The sequence below is a fragment of the Macaca thibetana genome, chromosome 10, assembly GCF_024542745.1.
Source record: "Macaca thibetana thibetana isolate TM-01 chromosome 10, ASM2454274v1, whole genome shotgun sequence".
In the NCBI taxonomy this organism is placed as follows: domain Eukaryota; kingdom Metazoa; phylum Chordata; class Mammalia; order Primates; family Cercopithecidae; genus Macaca; species Macaca thibetana.
Genome location: NC_065587.1, coordinates 25,522,613 through 25,544,808, shown reverse-complemented (window position 1 = coordinate 25,544,808; position 22,196 = coordinate 25,522,613). Strand labels below are relative to the sequence as shown.

Genomic DNA, 22,196 nt, shown 5'->3' with positions numbered 1-22,196 from the left:
CTTCCCTTCATCTCACTGACATCTCTCTCCATTTCCTTCTTCCAGCCATACTGGCTGCCTCATTCTTCCTTGAACATTCCCAGCTGCAGAACTCTGCTCTTTTTCCTTCACCTCTGGCTTGGGTAACTTTGCTAATTCACTCAGCACTTCCAAGTCTTGGGTGCAATGTCACTTTCTCACTGAGGCCCTCCTTTGCCCTCATCAGCTAGTGAAACCTGCCCCTTCACACCCCACCTTCCCAATAATTTTTCTCCTCGGTTTGTTTTGTTCTTTTTTTTGTTTGTTTTCTTAGCAATTACCACACAAGGTGCTATGTATGTTGCTTATTACAACTTAGTTTCTGTCACTGGAATGTGAGCTTTGCAGAGGAAGTTCCTTTGCCTTGTGCCCTGAGAGTGCCATTTTGAGGGAGAATGAACACAGTGGGGCGCACTGCTCTTTATTTCTATTTCCAAAAACATGCAGATCCAGGAGCCCACTCAGTTGCAGCGGACGCCCCGGCCACTGCGGGAGGAAGTCCCAGTGGTTAGACCTCTGCAGCCAAGAGGAGCAGGAGGAGGAGCAGGAGGAGCAGCACAGTCTCAAGGTGAAAGGAGGCAAGGAGGACATGAGGGGCAGGGGATGCTTCATGTGTGAAGGGCCACCACAGCAGTAGAAGGTTCTAGACAGAGCCTCAGGACCCCTGTGAGGTTTGGTGGGATGGGAAGTGTGTGCAGCTTGCAACTGTCTCTCTTCATGCAGTGAATTATCTGATGGTGTTTTCTTCACCTATGTCTTGTGGAAGAGAAATGGAAGTCACTGTTTATTGGCCAGATCAACATAATTGCTTTTCAAATTTAGATGACACATTTGTAGATGATAACTCTAAGTTAACTTAATGGAATCTTAAGAACACCATTTTCTTGCCTTTTTAAATTGCGGCATTAACAGGTTGAACTTGTTACCTACATTGCAGGCTGACAGGTTATCCTCATTTATACAAGCGCTCATGCACACAGGCTCAGATATTGTCATTTGCTTAGGATTTGGCTAATGTGATTCAACTTTAGTGTGGATTCTCCACTTTGCTTTCTATAGCAAAATAGCTTGTGATGAGTCAAAACTTGAAACACTAAAAAATTGTATTATAAATATTAAACCAAAACAAAATCCAGAACCTATAAAATGAGCTTATATATTTGAATACATAAAATTAAAACATATGTTTAATAATCAGATCCTATCTGAAGGGTTGTTATATTAAATAGTATGTATAAATTACATGGACTGGGTGTGGTGGCTCACACCAGCACTTTGGGCGGCCCAGGTGGGTGGATCACTTGAGGCCAGAAGTTTGAGACCAGCCTGGCCAACAGGCAAAATCCCATCTCTACTAAAAATGGACAAGTTAGCCAGGCATGGTAGCACGTTCCTGTAATCCCAACTACTCATGAGGCTGAGGCAGGAGAATCGCTTGAACCCAGAAGGCAGAGGTTCCAGTGAGCTGAGATGGTGCCACTGCACTCCAGCCTGGGTGACAGAGTGAGGTTCCGTCTCAAAAAATAAAAGTACATGGTTTGTAGCAAGTGCCAAGGTGCCAAGCTAGGATAACCTGTTTTTCTTTTGCTGACATTTTAATATGATGAATTTGATTGCTGGATGTGTCAGGAACTAGTTGGGAGTTTGATAAAATTGTTTCAAATTTTATGTGTAAAATGTAGTTAGTCTGTCATAGAAATGGAGACACTTACTTTGTAAGATCATCATAAACTAAAAAATAGCCTCCAGAAGTAAAATTTTGAGGAAAACCATTATTGTAACCCAAGGCACAGACGTCCTGGCCATTCAGGGGTACAGGATTTACAACAATGTGTGCATATTCCTTCAGGATACCTCTCTTGTCACTAAAAGACTGCGTTGTGCTGTCATTTAAATGTTAACTTCGTAGAATACCTACATCAATATGAACCTTAGAATGGAAGTTAAAATAGTGTGATCCTTTCCTAGTTGCTCTTAATAGAAAGGATAGATCAGTTTTGTGTTAAAAGCCAGTTTTATAGATTTTTTAAATGATTGGCTTATTTGGCATTTTATGATGCCCACTAGGGGGCAGTGTAGTGCCAGGAGATAGGCTTAGAGACAGAGTCAGAACCAAGGTTTCTAGAATTTTGTACCATGAACAAATACACAAAGAAATGGGGCAAATATGTAGCAGGAATGAACAAAGTGCTGAGGCAACCACGGATGTGAATTGGGGACTCCTTGGGAAAGGTTTCTGGGTAAGATTACGCTTTTGTGGCAACACGTCACCGAAATGTGTTTTGGAACCTTGGGTGGCATCTTTTTAACCTCCAACAAACTTATGCTGGGTGTTAATACTGTCTTTTCTATTCTTCCCTTTTTATTGTTTAAACTTCTGGCATTTACATTTACGCAGGAGTGAAGGAACCTGGACCTGAGGCTGGGTTGCATACAGCACCCTTGCAGGAGAGGAGGATTGGTGGAGTTTTTCAGGACCTGGTGGTGAACACCAGGCGATATATGATGCATGTTAAAGACTCAAAAACAGGTATGTTGGCCTAGAACTCAATGTTTATGGAGCTGTTGGTTTTTAACTTTTTTTTTTTTTTTTTTCGTTGAGAGACAAGGTCCTGCTGTGTCGCCCAGGCTGGAGTACAGTGATGTTCACTTCAGCCTTAAACTCCTGGGCTCAGCTGTTCCTCCCACCTCGAGTAGCTGGGACTATAGGTGGGCACCACCATGCCCAAATAGACGTTATATATTTTTTAATTTTGTAGAGACAGGGTCTTGCTGATCTAGAACTACTGGCCCAAGCCATCCTCTCACCTGGGCCCTCCAAACTGCTGAGATTACAGGAATGAGCCACCACACCTGGCCTATTTTAAACTTTTGATAAAAGCTTTGTTTAATAAATTCTGGAAAGCTTTCTGTCATCACTGTAAGTAGAGGTGCCTCCCACCTGGCCCAGGCTGGTCTGGAACTTCTGGCCCAACCCATCCTCCCACCTGGGCCTCCCAAAGGGCTAGGATTATAGGTGTAAGCCACCATGCCCTGAAGGGTTGTTATTAAATAGTATGTATAAATTACATGGACTTTAAAAAGTCTGTGCTGAGACTTTTTAAAAAATTACATAAGGTGGCACTTTTTCTCCTTTTGTAAACCACAAATGTTGTAATTTTTAATCTATTGTTCAATATATTAAACTTCCTAAATGTATGCTTGCATAAGGGCTCACTGAAATTGATAGGCATTCTGGACATAGGTACATTACAAATGTTATTTATTTCCTTGTCTGACCTAACTTTGGCTTTTTTTTTTTTTTTTTTTTTTTTTTTTTTTGAGATGAGTTTAGCTCTTCTTGCCCAGGCTAGAGGGCAGTGGTGTGATCTCAGCTCACTACAGCCTCTGCCTCCTGGGTTCAGTGATTCTTCTGCCTCAGCCTCCCAAGAAGCTTGGATTATAGGCACCCGCCACTGTGCCCAGCTAATTTTTTGTATTTTTAATAGAGACAGGGTCACCATGTTGGCCAGACTGGTCTAGAACTCCTGATCTCAGGTGATCCCCCTGGCTCAGCCTCTGAGTGTTGGGATTATAGGCGTGAGCCACTGTGCCCAGCCCTAACTTTGGCTTTTAATATTGTACTGTCCAAACTGTTTGGGCCCAATCAGTCTGTTTCTTTATAGTCACGTGGCTCAATTTTTCAGGTTCAGAGGGTACAGTGGTACAGCTACTCGCCAACCACTTCCGAGTGATTTCTCGTCCTCAGTGGGTTGCGTATAAATACAACGTTGACTACAGACCAGATATAGAAGATGGAAATCTCCGTACAATTTTACTTGATCAACATAGAAGGAAATTTGGAGAGTGCCATATATTTGATGGAAACTCTTTATTGTTATCTCGGCCACTAAAAGAGCGGGTTAAGTAATGTTATTTCACATTTTCCTGTGTTCTTTCTCTTGTTTTTACTTTATTATAATAAAATACCTATTTTTGTGCAGTTGTTTGTTGAGACGCCCCAAAGGTCTCTTGCCCATATGACTTGTAGTGAAACCTACGTGCCATGTTTGGTTATCACTGATATTCAATAATGCCTCTGATTTTAACGCTTAAATGAAATTTAATAGCACAACGTGGCTCACAAATGCTGACAAAGTTTTAGATCCTTTTTTTTTTTTTAAATTCTATTTGTTTCCTTTGAAACTTCAGCCCCCCACTCCTAGCAGAAAAAAAAATTAGAGAACTTATTTTCTTCTATAAATTTCTGTATTAACTGAACAATTAAATTTCAGGAGCTTAAGTAAAATATTTCAACTTAAGTGTTTAATTCCAACTCTTCACTCTTGCGACTCATGTTTTCTACATGCACGTACTTCTGTGGGAAATACTGCTCCATCACGATGGTGTTGGATAGCCAGGTGACATGGTGATTTGCCATGCAGGCAAGCTGAGTTTTTTGGAAGAATATCTGGACTTTCTGTTTTTAATCTCAGAGAGTGGAATGGTTGAGCATGACCAAAGACAAAAAATTTGTGAAGATTACAGTTGAGTTTTCCAAAGAAATCAGGCCCACGTCGCCAGATTGCCTACGCTATTACAACATTCTCTTTAGAAGGTATGTGACCGGGGTTGAGTTTCTTTGCTATTCATTCGGTTGTTTCACTGTGTAGTGGTGTGGAACACGGCCATTTGCTTCCAGCACTTTGTGTTCTTCATAGTCCTCGTATATTAAGAGAGTGAAGGGTCTTGGAGACGAAATGATACTTGAGGCTCAACTAGCATATGCAAGTTCATGGCTTATCCTCAATGTTCTCCTCCTGGCCTATCCCTGCTCTTTGTCTCATACCTGCCTAGAAAGAGTAATAGACATCAGCTATGCACATCTGTGTATATCTCTGTAGGATATACATGTTTTATTCCATGGTCACTACGATGACTAAATATTGAAAGGTAAAATTTGAAAGGCAGAGTTTGAGGCCGGGCATGGTGGCTCACACCTGTAATCCCAGCACTTTGGGAGGCTGAGGCGGGTGGATCATTTGAGGTCAGGAGTCCCAGACCAGCCTGGCCAATATGGTGAAACCCTGCCACTACTAAAAATACAAAAATTAGCCCGGCATGGTGGCGGGTGCTTCCGAGAGGAAGCTACTCGGGAGGCTGAGGCAGGAGGATCACTTGGTCCCAGGAGGTGGAGGTTGCAGTTAGCAGAGATTGTGCCACTGTACTCCAGCCTGGGTGACAGAGCAAGACTCTGTCTCAAAAAAAAGGCACAGTTTGAAAAAGATGCCTTAGTTCAGTTTTGAGAATGGAGAACATTTTGATAACCTTTCTATAATATTGTGTTTATAAGGAGATGGAACAATTGAGGTTAAATGAACCTTAATATCCACCTCATAATGTAACTTAGTTATCAGGTACTTTGTGTTCATTGATAATATAAACAGTCATGGGCAGATTTTTTTCTTTCCCTTATGTGTCTTACCAAATGCTTAATGATGTACCTGCTACTTTCAACAAAGTCTATTCTTTCCATTTCTAGAACTTTCAAGCTGCTGGATTTTGAGCAAGTTGGTCGCAACTATTATACCAAAAAGAAGGCAATTCAGTTGTACCGTCATGGGTTTGTATAAAGTAGAAAATTTCATATTCTGCAGACTTCAGCATAGGATTTTTTGAGAAAGTTATTCATTTCACATCTGAAGTGGTATGCCTTAAAAGTGATGGCCTTTTAAATAATATCCACTAACCATGAACAATTTAGTATAATGTCAACTCAAAGTAAGGGTCACTTTAAAAATCTTAGCATGATAAATATAAACCTTGAGGTATTCAGTTGTTGCATACACATTGTTAAGCCTAAACAATCATCCAAAATGGGTAATTTGTCTTTGAAAATATCTTCAACCATAGCAACTATATCTGTCTATATTACTCATGGGTATATGTGTATATTACATGTAAATTATGTTACAGATAAATATGGATGTAATACTTTAAGCCTGTGGGTGATAAAAAATAGTTTAACAAAAATGGTATAAATAGCACATCCAACAAATGTTTATCTGAAAGTCCTTCAGAAGACTAAGAACAAATACTTAAAACTGACTCTTAAGTACCGATTTTTAGACCCAGAGCTTAGGCCCAGAAGCCCTTGACTTTATGTGAAGAGCTCGGACTTAATACTCTCATGTAATTTATTCTAGTACCAGTTTGGAAATCTGGCTTGGTTATGTGACTTCTATTCTTCAATACGAAAACGGCATTACCCTCTGTGCCGATGTGAGCCACAAACTGCTCCGAATAGAAACTGCTTATGATTTCATAAAGAGAACATCTGCCGAGGCCCAGACAGGAAACATCCGAGAGGAAGTAACTAATAAATTAATTGGATCAATTGTTCTGACAAAGTAAGTCTGTCTTTTAAAAACCTATCCAATCACTTTAACTCCCCCCCACCCCCTCCCAAGATATGGTCCTATAGTTTTCTGATCACTAAATGTTGAAGTTCAGGAGTAGAAATGGCAAGAACAACTGGTCACGTCTCTCCTCTGGTTATACAACTTGGGAGAAGAATGTGTCAATTGTAGACCTCACTCTCTTGTAATCCCAAATGCCAGTCCATTTGTTCTGAACCCTTGCACATAACACTAAGCTGTTTCTGAATTTCTTTCCTTTTCCTCTTTGTTGTAGGCATTTAGCTAGTTTAAAAACCAGTGCTTAGTTATAATCCATCAGCCATTTCCCATTTGAAGGAAGTTTTAAAATCTTTCTACAACAGAAATCTTAAATTGATGAGAGAATGGATTTAAAGAACCAGTTAGTTAGCCAACACAATCTTACATGGACGCAATTGGAGGACTCGCACTTCTCAATTTTAAAACTTACCAGAAAGCTCTAGTAGTCAAGACAGTGTGATGTTGGGCTAACGATAGACAGAGACCAATGAAATAAGTCCAGAAGGTTAACCCTCCACTTAGTTGACTTCTGACAAGTATGTCAATGCAATTCAAAAGGGGAAAGAATAATCTTTTCAATCATGTTGCTGGGACAACTGAATATCCACCTGCTTCTTCCTCATGCAGTTCACACAATTCCAATTTAATTCAAAAGCCAACTCAGTAGATCTAGATTTAAGAATTAAAAGCATAACATTCTTAGAAAATGTAGGACTGAGTCTTTTTGACTTTGAGCTAGGCAAAAACTTAGATAAGCCACTCAAAGCAGAAGTGATAACGAAAGAAACATAGATACACTGGACTTCACCAAATTAAAAACTTAAACTATACTATCAAAATTGTGAAAGCACAACTGGAAAAAGTGGGGAAAATGTTTGCAAATCACATAAGTAACCTGTATCTAGAATATACAAACAATACTTAATCAAGAGACAACATACTTTTTTAAATGGACAAAATATTTGATTAGATACTTCTCCAGATATATTTCTTTAAACAAAATGTGCAAGTGGCCAATGCATGAAGGTGTTCAACATCAGTAGCCATCATGGAAATGCAAGTGAAAACCACAATGAGATATCATTTCATACCCACTACGATGGTTAAAATTAGACAGATGTTGACAAGTGTTGGCAAGGATGTGGAAAGATCAGAAGCAACCCTAGTATGCTGCTTGTAGTAACATTAAATGGTATGGCTTCTTTGGAAAACAGTCTGGCACTTTCTTAAAATGCTAAAGATGTGCATTACTGAAGTGGCCTTGTTTGAGGAAATTTACTAGGTTTGTTGTCTCACACTAAGGAAAGCAAAGATGCAGATGCAGGAGATGTGGGTTTAGGAGCAGAAAGCTGAGTAGGTTAAAAAAGAGAAAATCCCCCCCTTGCAGGGGGAGGGGCATTCCAAATGGGTCTCCCCCTTTGCAGAGGGATGAGGTTGGTTTCATAGAGGGGCTTGAGGAGGTGGTGTCTGATTTACGTAGGGCCCAGAGGATTGGCTGGACCAGGTGTGCTATTTACATAGCCTGCAAAGAGGCTGGCTATCCCACTCTAATCTTTAATGTGGATGTGGTCTCCACCTGGCCGGCACCATAACACCTGTGCACGTGGCAACAAGGAGAAGGGAAGAGAACCTCCACGTTGGATATACTGGCTTCTGGCATAACTGCTGACATTCAACTATGCAAGCTTCCAGCTTGCTTACCTATGCTTGCAGCTTGATTTTTCAGGCTGCGTTTTGTTAGAAAATAAATGGTTTGGGGGCTGCTTTCTTAAGAGAAAATTCCACCGAGAACTTTTACTAACCACCTAAATTCCTTATTAACTCCTATATCATCACCATATGAACCAGTAATTTTATTCCTACTTAAATACACAAGAGAAATGAGAACATGTTTACTAAAATTGGCACACAAATGTTCGTAACCTTGTGGTAACCAAAAGTACATAACAACCATAATGTCTAGCTGGTGAATGGATAAACAAAAGGTGGGATATCATACAATAGAATACTATTTGGAAATGAAAAGGAATTAAGTGCTAAGACTTCAGCATGGACAAACCTTAAACATGATGCTAAGTGAAAGAAGCCAGTCGGGAAAGAACACACGTTGCGTGACTCAGTTTAAATGAAATGAATGAGCAAATGTGTTGAGACAGGAAGTAGACTAGTAGTTGCCTGAAGGCTGGTGGATTAGGCTAAAATGGGAAGTGACTGCTTATGTTTCTTCTTTGTCTTGATGATTGCACAACTCTGGCTATAGAAAAAAACAGGTGATCGTATGCTTAGGTGGGTGAGTTGTGTAGTATGTGAATTACATCATAGTAAATCTAACATATCCTGCAATTCCTTGCAGGATTAAAAATGTCTTATTTTTGGCCGGGCGTGGTGGCTCACACCTGTAATCCCAGCACTTTGGGAGGCCAAGGTGGGCGGATAACAAGGTCAGGAGATCGAGACCATCTTGGCCAACACAGTGAAACCCCGTCTCTACTAAAAATACAAAAAATTGGCCGAGCGCGGTGGCTCAAGCCTGTAATCCCAGCACTTTGGGAGGCCGAGACAGGCGGATCACGAGGTCAGGAGATCGAGACCATCCTGGCTAACACGGTGAAACCCCGTCTCTACTAAAAAATACAAAAAACTAGCCGGGTGCGGTGGCGGGCGTCTGTAGTCCCAGCTACTCGGGAGGCTGAGGCAGTAGAATGGCGTGAACCTGGGAGGCGGAGCTTGCAGTGAGCTGAGATCCGGCCACTGCACTCCAGCCTGGGCGGCAGAGTGAGACTCTGTCTCAAAAAAAAAAAAAAAAAAAAAAAAAATAGCTGGGCGTGGTGGCGGGCGCCTGTAGTCCCAGCTACTCAGGAGGCTGAGGCAGGAGAATGGCGTGAACCCGGGAGGCGGAGCTTGTAGTGATCCGAGATCATGCCACTGAGCTGCAGCCTGGGCGACAGAGTGAGACTCTGTCTCAAAAAAACAAAAGTCTTATATCCTGTGTGGATGGTTCCATGCAATGAATAAGTCGGAAATGATACCATATTGTAATTATTCCACAGATACAACAACAAAACCTACAGAGTGGATGATATTGATTGGAAGCAGAATCCTGAAGACACATTTAACAGATCAGATGGCAGCAAAATCACCTATATAGACTACTACAGGCAGGTATGAAACTGTATTTCTTTAAATATATTTAAATTGGAAACCTTCATGTATTTCAGTTTGTCTTATTTAGATACTTGAACATATTTGTCATATAAACATACATATTTTCCTTTTAGAGGATTATAGCTTGACTGATCTATTATCCATGCGTCCAAGTGCCTTGTATAGAGGATAATGTCACATAACTGGAATGGTGCCAGTGTGACCCCTTCTTTCCCTTCTTCCAGTCTTAAAAGTGGCTACTATCATACTCTTTATTTTTTATTTTTCATTTTTTGAGTTGTAGTCTCGTTCCATCTCCCAGGCTGGACTGCAGTGGCATGATGTCTGCTCACTGCCGCCTCCACCTCCCAGGTTCAAGCAATTTTCCTGCCTCAGCCTCCCAAGTAGCTGGGACTACAGGCACCTGAGACCACACCTGGCTAATTTTTGCATTTTTGGTAGAGATGGGGTTTCACCATATCAGTCAGACTGGCCTTGAACTGCTGACCTCAGGTGATCCATCCGCCTCGGCCTCCCAAATTGGGTGAAATGAAGAGTAATGCAAAAAAGAACTGAGTCTCAGTAATGACTACGATTGCTGTTCCCTTTCCAGACTGCTCATTCTTTCTATATTGAGAGAATAAGAAACACCAAGCATGTAAGGTGCTTGGCACATAGTAAGCTCTGTATTATGTCTAGCCAATTAATATTCTGGACACTTGCTCATGGCATTTGTGGGTACACAACGTGAACCTGTCCTGCTGATTCCTCAGTTGTGCTACATGACAGGTACTGATGGCTTACAGCCCTTCTTTAAACTGTCCTCTTGACAGTTTTCAGTATGCTTTGAGAGTTTTCAAGGCAAGCCTGGTGAGAGCTACAGATCCTGTCTCACCCACTCTCATATACAATGTTAGAGTAGCTTGACGATTCCAGTGTCATGTTTCATGGGAGTCCTGTCTTTGGCCACGTATGCTCACAAGAAAAGATCCCCGGCGTATCAAAGGTAAGAGAATTTTGAGAGTATTCATAGTACACTATTAAACTTGGGGAAGCTATGTCACCAGCACGCCTGTGGCCTTCATTTGTAGTCTCACATATGCACTTGTGAACCTGTGTGTGTGTGATGTTTCTGAGGTTTCACTGGTGGTCATGCTGGTCTCTTGTTTGTTGAGCAGCAACATAAAGAAATTGTCACTGTGAAGAAACAGCCACTTTTGGTCAGCCAGGGCAGATGGAAAAAGGGCCTAACGGGTACACAGCGTGAACCTATCCTGCTGATTCCTCAGCTATGCTCCATGACAGGTACTGATGGCTTACAGCCCCTCTTTAAAGTCAGGTATAACTATGACTTAGTGCAGGCTTTTCAGGGAATTCGAAGCGTGTCTCCTTGGTAAGGTAGTAGGTTCCTCCAGCTGTTATAATTTAGTCCTCATACAAATTCATGCTTGTTCAGATGTATCTTTTGGATTTTTTTTAAAGGTCTAACAGATGAAATACGTAAAGATTATAGCACTATGAAAGAATTGGCTAAACATACAAGACTGAGTCCGAGAAGAAGGCATCACACATTAAAAGAATTCATCAATACTATACAAGAGTAAGTGCTGCTTTTCTGGCTGAGTGTTTATGTGTGCATGTGCCATAGTGTTGCAATGAAGCTGATGGCATCTCAACCCTGGCATCTCAGTTTCTTCTATTAGCAAGTGACAATGGGAGGAATTTTGTTGTTGTTGGGACACGACTCTAGCTTTTCTGTCATTGCAGTTAGGAGGCTAGGCAGGGAAGAATGAAATCGAAAGGCTCTATGTACCTTTATGAACATGAGAGCAAAAACTAGATGTCAGAGTTTCACGGAAGGTACTGCCGCATCTCAGTGCTGCGGACAGGTCATCATGAACCTTGGAATAGAAGGAAATTGCCTTGCACAAATGGCTAACTGCTTTTGGTTACCTTACTTGATTTGATCATCTTGGCGATATTTTAATTTTCAGTAATAAAAAAGTACGAGACTTACTTCAACTCTGGGATTTGAAATTTGATACCAACTTTTTGTCCGTCTCAGGAAGAGTTTTGAAAAATGCAAACATCGTGCAAGGCAGAAGAATGGTAAGACAGTTTCAAAATCATCATGTCATAGTTGGGTCAAATGAAGAGGAATGCAAAAAGGAACTGAGTCTCAGTAATGACTACGATTGCTGTTCCCTTCTTAGACTGCTCATATTTTCTATGTTGACAGAATAAGAAACACTAAGAATGCATGTAAAGTGCTTGGCACATAGCTCTGTATTATGTCTATCTAATTAATATTCTGGACATTTGCTCATGGCATTTAGAAGATCCATTTTTCAAATATATCCTGAAGAGTCAAGTACCTAGAATCAAAGTAATTCACTAACCTATGTAAAAACAAAACAAAAACAAAAAAAAAACTTTATTTAAATTTTGTTATCTTTCAGTTTTTGTGGGTACATAGTAGGTATGTATATGTATGGGTTACATGTGGTATTTTGATACAGGTATGCAGTACATAATCACATCAGGGTAAGTGGGATATTTGTCCCCTCAAGCATTTGTCCTTCGTGTTACAAACAATCCAATTATATTCCTTTAGTTATTTTAAAATGCACAATTAAATTATTTTTGACTTTAGTCACCCTTTTGTACTAGCAGATACTAGGTCTTCCTCATTTCTTCTATTTTTTGTACCCATTAACCATCGCCACGTTCCCCTCCAACCTCCCACTACCCTTCCCAGACTCTGTAACCATCCTACTCTATCTCCATGAGTTCAATTGTTTTGACTTTTTTTTTTTTTTTTTTTTTTTTTTTTTTTTGAGACAGAATCTCGCTCTGTCACCCTTGCTGGAGTGCAGTGGTGTGTTCTCAGCTCACTGCAAGCTCTGCCTCCCGGGTTCACGCCATTCTCCTGCCTTAGCCTCCCTAGAAGCTGGGACTACAGGCGCCCACCACCACGCCCGGCTAATTTTTTGTATTTTTAGTAGAGACAGAGTTTCACCATGTTAGCCAGGATGGTCTTGATCTCCTGACCTCGTGATCCGCCCGCCTCGGCCTCCCTAAGTGCCGGGATTACAGGCGTGATCAATTCAAGCCATTTTAATTTTTTGATTTTTTTAGATCCCACAAATAAGTAAGAATATGCAAAGTTCATTTTTCTGTGGCTGGCTAATTCCATTTAACACAATGACCTCCAGTTCCAGTCTTGTTGCAAATGACAGGGTCTCATTGTTTTTTGTGGCTCAGTAGTACTCCATTGTGTATATGTATCACATTTTCCTTATCCATTTATCCGTTAGACATTTAGGTTTCTTCCAAATCTGGATTATTGTGAACAGTGCTGCAATAAACATGGAAGTACAGATATCTCTTCAATATCCTAATTTCCTTTATTTTGGCTATATGCCTAAGAGTAGGATTGCTGGATCACATGTTAGCTCTGTTTTTAGTGTTTTGAGGAACCTCCAAACTGTTCTCCACAGTGGTTATAGTAATTGACATTTCTACCAACTGCGTATAAGGGCTCCCTTTTCTCCACATCCTTACCAACATTTGTTATTGCGTGTCCTGCATAAAAGCCATTTTAACTGGGGCGAGATGATACTTCATTGTAGTTTTGACTTGCATTTCTCTGATCATTGATATCAGCACTTTTTAATATGCCTGTTTGCTATTTGTATGCCTTCAGAAATGTCTATTCAAATCTTTTGTCCATTCTTCATTGGATTATTTTTCCCCTATAAGTCATTTGCTTTCCTTAGATTTTGGTTATTAATCCCTTGTCAGACAGGCAGTTTGCAAATATTTTCTCCCATTCTGGGATTTGTCTCTTTACGTTGTTTCCTTTGCTACATAGAAGCTTTTTAACTCGATGTGATCGCACGTATCCGTTTTTGCTTTAGTTGCCTGTGCTTGTGCGGTATTGCTCAAGAAATCTTTGCTCACTCTCATGTCCTGGAGAGTTTCCCCAATGTTTTCTTGTAGTGGTTTCGTAGTTTGAGGTCTTGGATTTATGTCTTCAAGCCATTTTAATTTTTTTAATATATGGTGAGAGATAGGGATCTAGTTTCATTCTTCTGCATATGGATATACAGAAGAGACTGTCCTTTCCCCAGTGTATGTTCTTGGCTCCTTTGTCGAAAATGAGTTCACATTAGATGTATGGATTTATTTTTGGGTTCTCTATTTCTGATCCGCTGGTCTATATGTCTGTTTTTATGCCAGTACCACGCCATTTTGGTTACTATAGCTCTGTAGTATAATTTGAAGTCAGGTAATGTCATTCTTCCAGTTTTGTTCTTTTTGCTTAGGATAGCTTATGCAATTCTGAGTCTTTTGGTTTTAAAATAAGTTTTAGGATAGTTTTTTGTTTCTGTAAAGAATGTCCTTGGTATTTTGATAGGGATTGCTTTGGATAGTATGGTCATCTTAATGATATTGATTCTTCTAATTCATGAACATGGAATACCTTCATTTTTGTGTGTGGCCTCTTCAATTTCTTGCATCAGTGTCTTGTAGTTTTCATTGTAGAGCTCTTTCACTAATTTGGTTAGGTTAATTCCTAGGTATTTTATTTGTATCTATTGTAAATGGGATTCCTTTTCAGATTGTTCACTGTTAGCATGTAGGAATGCTACTGATTTTGTATGTTGATTTTTGTATCCTGCAACTTTACTAAATTTATCAGTTCCATGTGTGTGGTTTTTTTTTTTTTTGAGTCTTTAGATTTTTCCAAATATAAGATCATATCTTTGCAATTTGAATTACCTTAATCTTTTGTCTGATGGCTCTAGGACTTCAGTACTATGTTGAATAACAATGGTGATGGGGCATCCTTTTTGTGCTCCAGATCTTGGAGAAAAGACTTTCAGTTTTTTCCCATTTAGTATGATACTAGCTGCGGGTCTGATGTATATGGCTTTTATTATGTTGAAATATGTTCATTCTATACCCAGTTTTTGAGAGTTTTTAATCATGAAGGGATATTGAATTTTAATAAATGCTGCTCAGCATAGGTTGAAATTATCATATGAGTTTGTCCTTCATTCTGTGGATGTATCGCATTGATTTGCCTACATAGAACCATCCTTGAATCCCTGGGATAAATCCCACTTGGTCATGATGAACTTTTTTAGTGTGTTAGTAAATTTGGTTTGCTAGTATTTTGTTGAGGATTTTTTGTATCTGTGTTCGTCAGGGCTATTGGCCTGTAGTTTTCTTTTTTTGATGTGTCTTTGGTTTTAGTAATACTTCATGAAATGACGTGGAAGCATTCCCTCCTCTATTTTTCAGCATAGGAGTAGGATTGGTATTAGTTCTTTAAATGTTCTGCAGAATTCAGCAGTGAAGCCATCAGGTCCTGGGCTTTTCTTTGGGAGACTTATTACGTCTTTGATCTTATTACTTGTTATTGGTCTGTTCAGGTTTTGAATTTCTTCATGGTTTGATCTTGGTAGGTTGTATATGTCTAGGAATTTTTCCATTTCTTCTAGATTTTCCAATTTACTGACATACAGTTGCTCATAGTAGCCAGGAGTGATCCTTTACATTTCTGCAATATTGGTTGTAATGTCTCCCTTTTCTTTTCCTTTTTTTTTTTTTTTTTTTTTTTTTTTTTGAGACTGAGTCTCACTCTGTTGCCCAGGCTGGAGTGTAGTGGGGGTGATTCTGGCTCACAGCAGCCTCCACCTCCCTGGTTCAAGCAATTCTTGTGCGTCAGTCTTCTGAGCCCCAGCACCTGGGATTTTGCCATGTTGGCCAGGTTGGTCTTGAACTCATGACCTCAAGTAATCTGCCTGTCTCAGCCTCCCAAAGTGCTGGGATTACATGTGTGAGACGCCACATCTGGCCTTGCATTTCTAATTCTTTAAGATGCATCATTGGGTGGTTTGAAGTTTTGCTCTTTTGATGTAGGCACTTATAGCTATAAACTTCCCTCTTAGTACTGCTTTCACTGTATTCCATAGGTTTTGGTATGTCATGGTTTCATTATCATTTGTTTCAAGAAAAGTCTCAATTTCCTTATGACCCATGACCGGTGGTCATTCAGGAGCATATCGTTTAGTTTTCATGTGTTTGTATAGTTTCCAAAATGCCTCTTGTTTTTGATTTCTAGTTTTATTTCATTGTGATCAGAGAAGATGCTTTATGTTTGTCTTTTGAATGTTTTAAGACTTCTTTTGTAACCTAATATATGGTCTATCTTTGAATGATCCATGTACTGAGGAAAAGAATGTTCATCATGCGGCTGTTGGCTGAAACGTTCTGTAACTATGATGTCCCTCTAGTGTGTAGTGCAGATTAAGGTCAACGTTTCCTTTTTTTTCTGTCTGAAAGATCTGTCCAGTGCTGAAAGTGGGGTGTTAAAGTCTCCAACTATTATCATATTGGGGCCTATCTCTCTTTAGCTCTAATACTTGTTTTATATATCTGGGTTCTCCAGGGTTGGGTGCATATGTATTTACAATTGTCATATCCTCTTGCTGAATTGACCGTTTTATTGTTACATAGTGACCTTCTTTGTGTCATAGTTTTTGTCTTGAAATCTATTTTGTCTAAGTATAGCTATTCCTGTTTTTTCTTTTTTTTTTGTGCTTTTTCATGCCTTTATTTTCAGTCTATGTGAGTCTTTATAGGTTAAGTGTTTTTTGCAGGCAGATCTTTTTTTTTTTAATTAATTCAGTCACTCTTTCGATTAGAGTTTAGTCCATGTACATTCAATGTTATTATTGAGAAGTAAGGATTTACTCCTACCATTTTGTTATGTGTTTTCTGGTTTTATGGTCTCTTCTTCCTCCTTTCTTTCCTGCCTGCCTTTTAGTGAAGGTGATTTTCTCTAGTTTGATATAACTTGTTTTGTTTTGTGTATCCATTGCATATTTTTGAAGTTCCCATAAGGCTTGCAAATCCTGTCTTATAACACCTTCTTTTAAGGTGCCAACAACACTGCTTGCATAAGCAAACAAGCAAAAAGAAAATGAATAAACTCTATTTTAAATTTGTCCTTTGCTTTTTAAAACATTTTTCTTTTTTAAAAAATTTTATTTCAATAGGTTTTTGTGGAACAGGTAGTTACATGGATAAGTTCTAGTGGTATTTGTACTTTTGGTGCACCCATCACCTGAGCAGTATACACGGTACCCAACACGTAGTGTTTTATCCATTACCCCTCCCACCCTTCCCCGCAGTCCCCAAAGTCCGTTGCATCATTCTTACTCCTTTGTATCCTCATAGTTTAGCTCCCACTTATGAGTGAGAAGATAACAATGTTTGGTTTTCCATTCCTGAGTTACTTCATTTAGAATAATGGTTTCCAACTCCATCCAGATTGCTGCAAACCCTTTTTATGGCTGAGTAGTATTCCATGGTGTGAATATACACCACATTTTCTTTATCTACTCATTAACTGGACATTTGGGATGGTTCTATATTTTTGTGATTGCAAACTGTGCTGCTATAAACTTGCATGTGCAAGTATCTTTTCCATATAATGACTTTTCCTCTGGGTAGATACCTAGTAGTGGGATTGCTAGGTCAAATGGTAGATCTTTTAGTCCTTTAAGAAATCTCTTCACTGTTTTCCAGAGTGGTTGTACTAGTTTACATTCCCACCAGCAGTATAAAAGTGTTCCCTTCTTGCCACATCCATGTCAACATCTGTCTTTTGATTTTTTTTATTGCCATTGTTGGAGGAGTAAGGCGGTATTGCACTGTGGTTTTAATTTGCATTTCCCTGGTCATTAGAACATTTGTTCATGTTTGTTGGCCATTTGTATATCTTTTGAGAACTGTCTATTCATGTCCTTGCCCACTTTTTGATGGGATTATTTTCTTGCTGATTTGAGTTCCTTGTAGATTCTGGATATCAGTCCTTTGTCATATGCATAGTTTGGGAATATTTTCTCCCATTCTGTGGGTTGTCTGTTTGCTGATTATTTCTTTTGCTGTGCATAAGTGTTTTAGTTTAATTAAGTCCCATTGATTTATCTTTGTGTTGCATTTGCTTTTGGGTTCTTGGTCATAAAGTCTTTGCATAAGCCAATGTCTAGAAGAGTTTTTCCGATGTTATCTTCTAGAATTCTTATGGCTTCAGGTCTTAGATTTAAGTCTTTGATCCATCTTGAGTTGATGTTTGTATAAAGTGAGAGATGAGATCCAGTTTCTTTCTGCTACATGTGGCTTGCCAATTATCCCAGCACCATTTGTTGAATAGGCTGTCCTTTCCCCACTTTGTTTTTGTTTGCTTTGTCAAAGACCAGTTAGCTACTAGTAGTTAGCTTTATTTCTGAGTTCTCTATTCTGTTCCATTGGTCTATGTGTCTATTTTTATACCAGTACCATGTTGTTTGGGTGACTATAGCCTTGTAGTATAGTTTGAAGTCAAGTAATGTGATGCCTCCAGATTTGTTATTGCTTAGTCTTCCTTTGGCTATGCGGGCTCTTTTTTGGTTCCATATGAATTTTAGGATTTTTTTTTCTAGTTCTATGAAGAATGATGATGGTATTTTGATGGGAATTGCACTGAATTTGTAGATTGTTTTTGGCACTATGGTCATTTTCACAGTATTGATTCTACCCATCCATGAGCATGGGATATGTTTTCATTTGTGTCACCTATGATTTCTTTCAGCAGTGTGTTGTAGTTTTCCTTAGAGAGGTCTTTCACCTCCTTGGTTAGGTATATTCCCTTTTTTTTTTTTTTTTTTTTGGCAGCTATTGTAAAAGGGGTGGAATTCTTGATTTGATTCTCAGCTTGGTTGCTGTTGATGTATAGCAGTGTTACTGATTTGTGTACATTAATTTCGTATCCTGAAAGTTCACTGAATTAACTTCTCAAATCTAGGAGCTTTGTTGGATGAGTCTTTAGGGTTTTCTAGGTATACAATCATAGCATGAGCAAACAGTGACAGGTTGACTTCCTCTTTGCTGATTTGGATGTCCTTTATTTCTTTCTCCTGTCTGATTGCTCTGGCTAGGACTTCCAGTACTATGTTTCATAGAAGTGGTGAAAGGGGGCATCAGTGTCTTGTTCCAGTTCTTGTGGGGGAGTGCTTTCAACTTTTCATTGTTAACCCAATGATCATTCAGAAGCAGGTTATCTAATTTCCATGTATTTACATGGTTTTGGGTGTTCCTTTTGGAGCTGATTTCCAATTTCACTCCACTGTGGTCTGAGAGAGTACTTGATATAATTTTGATTTTTCTTAAATTTGAGACTTGTTTGTGTCCTTTGCTTTTTAACTTATGTTTCTATTTATATCCTATGGCTTTTATTACCTTAAGGTATGTCCCTTCTATGCCGATTTTGCTGAGGGTTTTTTTTTTTTTTTTTTTTTTTTTTGAGACAAAGTGTCACTCTGTCACCCAGGCTGGAGTGCAGTGGCAGGATCTCGGCACACTACAACCTCTGCCTGCCAGGTTCAAGTGATTCTCCTGCCTCAGCCTCCCAAATAGCTGGGACTACAGGTGCATGCCACCAAGCTTGGCTAATTTTTAGTAGAGACTGGGTTTCACCGTGTTAGCCAGGATGGTCTTGATCTCCTGACTTCGTTATTGGCCCACCTGAGCCTCCCAAAGTGCTGGGATTACAGGCGTGAGCCACCATGCCCGGCCATGAGATTTTTAATCATAAAGTGATGCTGGATTTTATCAAATGCTTTTTCTGCATCTATTGAGATAATCATGTGATTTTTGTTTTTAATCCTGTTTGTGTGGTGTATCACACTTATTGACTTGCATGTTTTAAACCATCCCTGCATCCCTGGTATGAAGCCCACTTGATCATGGTGGATTATCTTTTTGATATGCTGATGGATTCATTTAGCAAGTATTTTGTGAGAATTTTTACATCTATGTTCACCAGGGATATTGATCTATAGTTTTGTTTTACTGTTTTCTTCTTTCTTGGTTTGGTATTAGGGTGATACTGGCTTCATAGAATGATTTAGGGAGGATTCCTTCTTTCTCTGTCTTTTGGAATAGTTTCAGTAGGACTGGTACTAACTCTTCTTTGAGTATCTGATAGAATTCAGCTGTGAATCCACTTGGTCCTGGACCTTTTTTGGTGGCATCTTATATTACCATTTCAATCTCACTGCTTGTTATTGGCCTGTTCGGAGTTTCTGTTTCTTCTTGGTTTAATCTAGGAGGGTTGTATATTTCCAGTTCCAGGAATTTATCCATCTCCTCTAGGTTTTCCAGTTTGTGTGTGTAAAGGTGTTCATAGTAGCCTTGAATGATCTATTGTATTTTTGTGGTATCAGTTGTAATATCTCCAGTTTGGTTTTTTTTTTTTTTTTTTTTGAGATGGAGTTTCACTCTGTCACCCAGGCTGGAGTGCAGTGGCATGATCTCAGCTCACTGCAAGTTCTGCCTCCCAGATTCATGCCATTCTCCTAACTCAGCCTCCTGGGTAACTGGGACTACAGGCACCCGCCACCATATCTGGCTAATTTTTTGTGTTTTTAGTAGAGATGGGGTTTCACCGTGTTAGCCAGAATGGTCTTGATCTCCTGACCTCATGATCTGCCCGCCTTGGTCTCCCAAAGTGCTGGGATTAAAGGCATGAGCCATTGCGCCCAGCCTCCAGTTTCATTTCTAATTGAGCTTTTAGAATTTTTTTTTTTTTTTTTTTTTTTTTTTGAGACAGTCTCCCTCTGTTGCCCAGGTTGGAGTGCAGTGGTCGCATGATCTCGGCTCACTGCGAACTCTGCCTCTCTGGTTCAACCAATTCTCTGCCTCAGCCTCCTGAGTAGCTGGGATTACAGGCACCCGCCACCACTCCTTTTTTTTTTTTTTTTTTAGACGGAGTCTCCCTCTGTTCCATAGGCTGGAGTGCAGTGGTGCGATCTCAGCTCACTGCAAGCTCCGTCTCCCAGGTTCACATCATTCTCCTGCTTCAGCCTCCTGAGTAGCTGGACTACAGGTGCCCGCCACCACATCTGGCTAATTTTTTTGTATGTTTAGTAGACACGGGGTTTCACCGTGTTAGCCAGGATGGTCTCCATCTCCTGACCTCGTGATCAGCCCGCCTCGGCCTCCCAAAGTGCTGGGATTACAGGCGTGAGCCACCACGCCTGGCCACGCCTGGCTAATTTTTGTATTTTAAGTAGAGACGGGGTTTCACCATCTTGGCCAGGCTGGTCTTGAACTCCTGACCGTGTGATTCACCTGCCTTGGCCTCCCAAAGTGTTGGGATTACAGGCGTAAGCCACCACACCCAGCCCAATTTTATTTAACTTTTAAAAGAATCAGCTTTTTGTTTCATTTCTCTATTGTGGGTTTTTTGTTTCAATTTCATTTAGTTCTATTCTGATGCTGATTATTTCTTTTCCTCTGCTGGGCTTGGGTTGGTTTCTTCTTGTTTGTCTAGTTCCTTGAGGTGTAACCTTTAGACTGTCTATTTTTGCTCTTTCAGACTTGTTGATGTAGGCGTGTAATGCTATGAGCTTTCCTCTTAGTACTGCTTTTGCTGTATCCTGGAGGTTTTCATGAGTTGTGTCACTATTATCATTCAGTTCAAATCTTTAAAATTTCCATCTTGATTTCATTGTTAACCTAGTGATCATTCAAGAACAGGTTATGTAATTTCCATGTATTTGCATGGTTTTGGGTGTTCCTTTTGAAGTTGATTTCCAGTTTTACTCCACTGTGGTCTGAGCGAGTACTTGATACAATTTTGATTTTCTTAAATTTGAGAACTGTTTATGTCCTTTTGCTTTTTAACATGTTTCTATTTATATCTTATTGTATGTCTTAACGTTGTTGCTATTTTTGATTGGTTCACCTTTTAGTGTTTCTACTTAAGAGTAGTTTACACACCACCGTTACTGTGTTTTTCTGTGCACTTACTATGACCAGTAAGTTTTGTACCTTCAGATGAATTCCTATTGCTCCTCAACATCCCTTTCTTTCTGATTGAAGTACCCCTTTTAGCATTTCTTATAGGGCAGATCTGGTGTTGAAATCCCTCAGCTTTTGTTTGTCTGGAAAAAGTCTTTCTCCTTTTTTGAAGGATATTTTTACCGGGTATATTATTCTAGGGTAATTCTTTTTTCCTTCAGCACTTCAGATTATCTCTCCTGGCCTGTATGGTTTCCACTGAAAAGTCTGCTGCCAGATGTATTGGAGCTCCATTCTATGTTGTTTTTCTCTTGCTGCTTTTAGGATCCTTTATCCTTGACATTTGGGAGTTTGATTATCAAATGCCTTGAGGTAGTCGTCTTTGGGTTAAATCTACTGTAACCACCTTATACTTAGATATTGATATCTTTCTTTAGGTTTGGGAAGTTTTGCTATCTCTTTGAGTGAATTCTGTACCATTATCTCTTTACCTCGTCTATAAGGACAGTAACTCTTAGATTTGCCCTTTTGAGGCTATTTTCTAGATTTTGTAGGCATGCTTCTGTGTTTTCTTTCTTTTTTTATGATACTTTAAGTTCTAGGGTACATGTGCACAACGTGCAGTTTTGTTACGTATGTATACATGTGCCATGTTGGTGTGCTGCACCTGTTAACTCGTCATTTACATTAGGTATATGTGTTTTCTTTTATCTCCTCTATGTATTTTCAAACAGCCTG

At 39.6% G+C, this 22,196-nt stretch overlaps 2 protein-coding genes across 2 annotated transcripts in view; one reads left to right on the top strand and one right to left on the bottom strand.

Moving 5' to 3' along the window:
- The window catches only part of SGSM1 (small G protein signaling modulator 1), a 210,490-nt gene that overhangs the window by 164,408 nt on the left and 23,886 nt on the right, over nucleotides 1-22,196 (bottom strand). The window lies entirely within an intron of this gene.
- PIWIL3 (piwi like RNA-mediated gene silencing 3) overlaps nucleotides 1-22,196 on the top strand; it is a 41,457-nt gene that overhangs the window by 2,177 nt on the left and 17,084 nt on the right. The window contains exons 2-11 of the mRNA XM_050745905.1: nucleotides 466-586; nucleotides 2,417-2,548; nucleotides 3,705-3,919; nucleotides 4,494-4,615; nucleotides 5,540-5,620; nucleotides 6,204-6,407; nucleotides 9,506-9,617; nucleotides 10,778-10,904; nucleotides 11,082-11,199; nucleotides 11,594-11,708. Of these exons, the coding sequence (XP_050601862.1) occupies nucleotides 466-586; nucleotides 2,417-2,548; nucleotides 3,705-3,919; nucleotides 4,494-4,615; nucleotides 5,540-5,620; nucleotides 6,204-6,407; nucleotides 9,506-9,617; nucleotides 10,778-10,904; nucleotides 11,082-11,199; nucleotides 11,594-11,708 (1,347 nt within the window). The remainder of the gene's footprint in view (nucleotides 1-465; nucleotides 587-2,416; nucleotides 2,549-3,704; nucleotides 3,920-4,493; nucleotides 4,616-5,539; nucleotides 5,621-6,203; nucleotides 6,408-9,505; nucleotides 9,618-10,777; nucleotides 10,905-11,081; nucleotides 11,200-11,593; nucleotides 11,709-22,196) is intronic.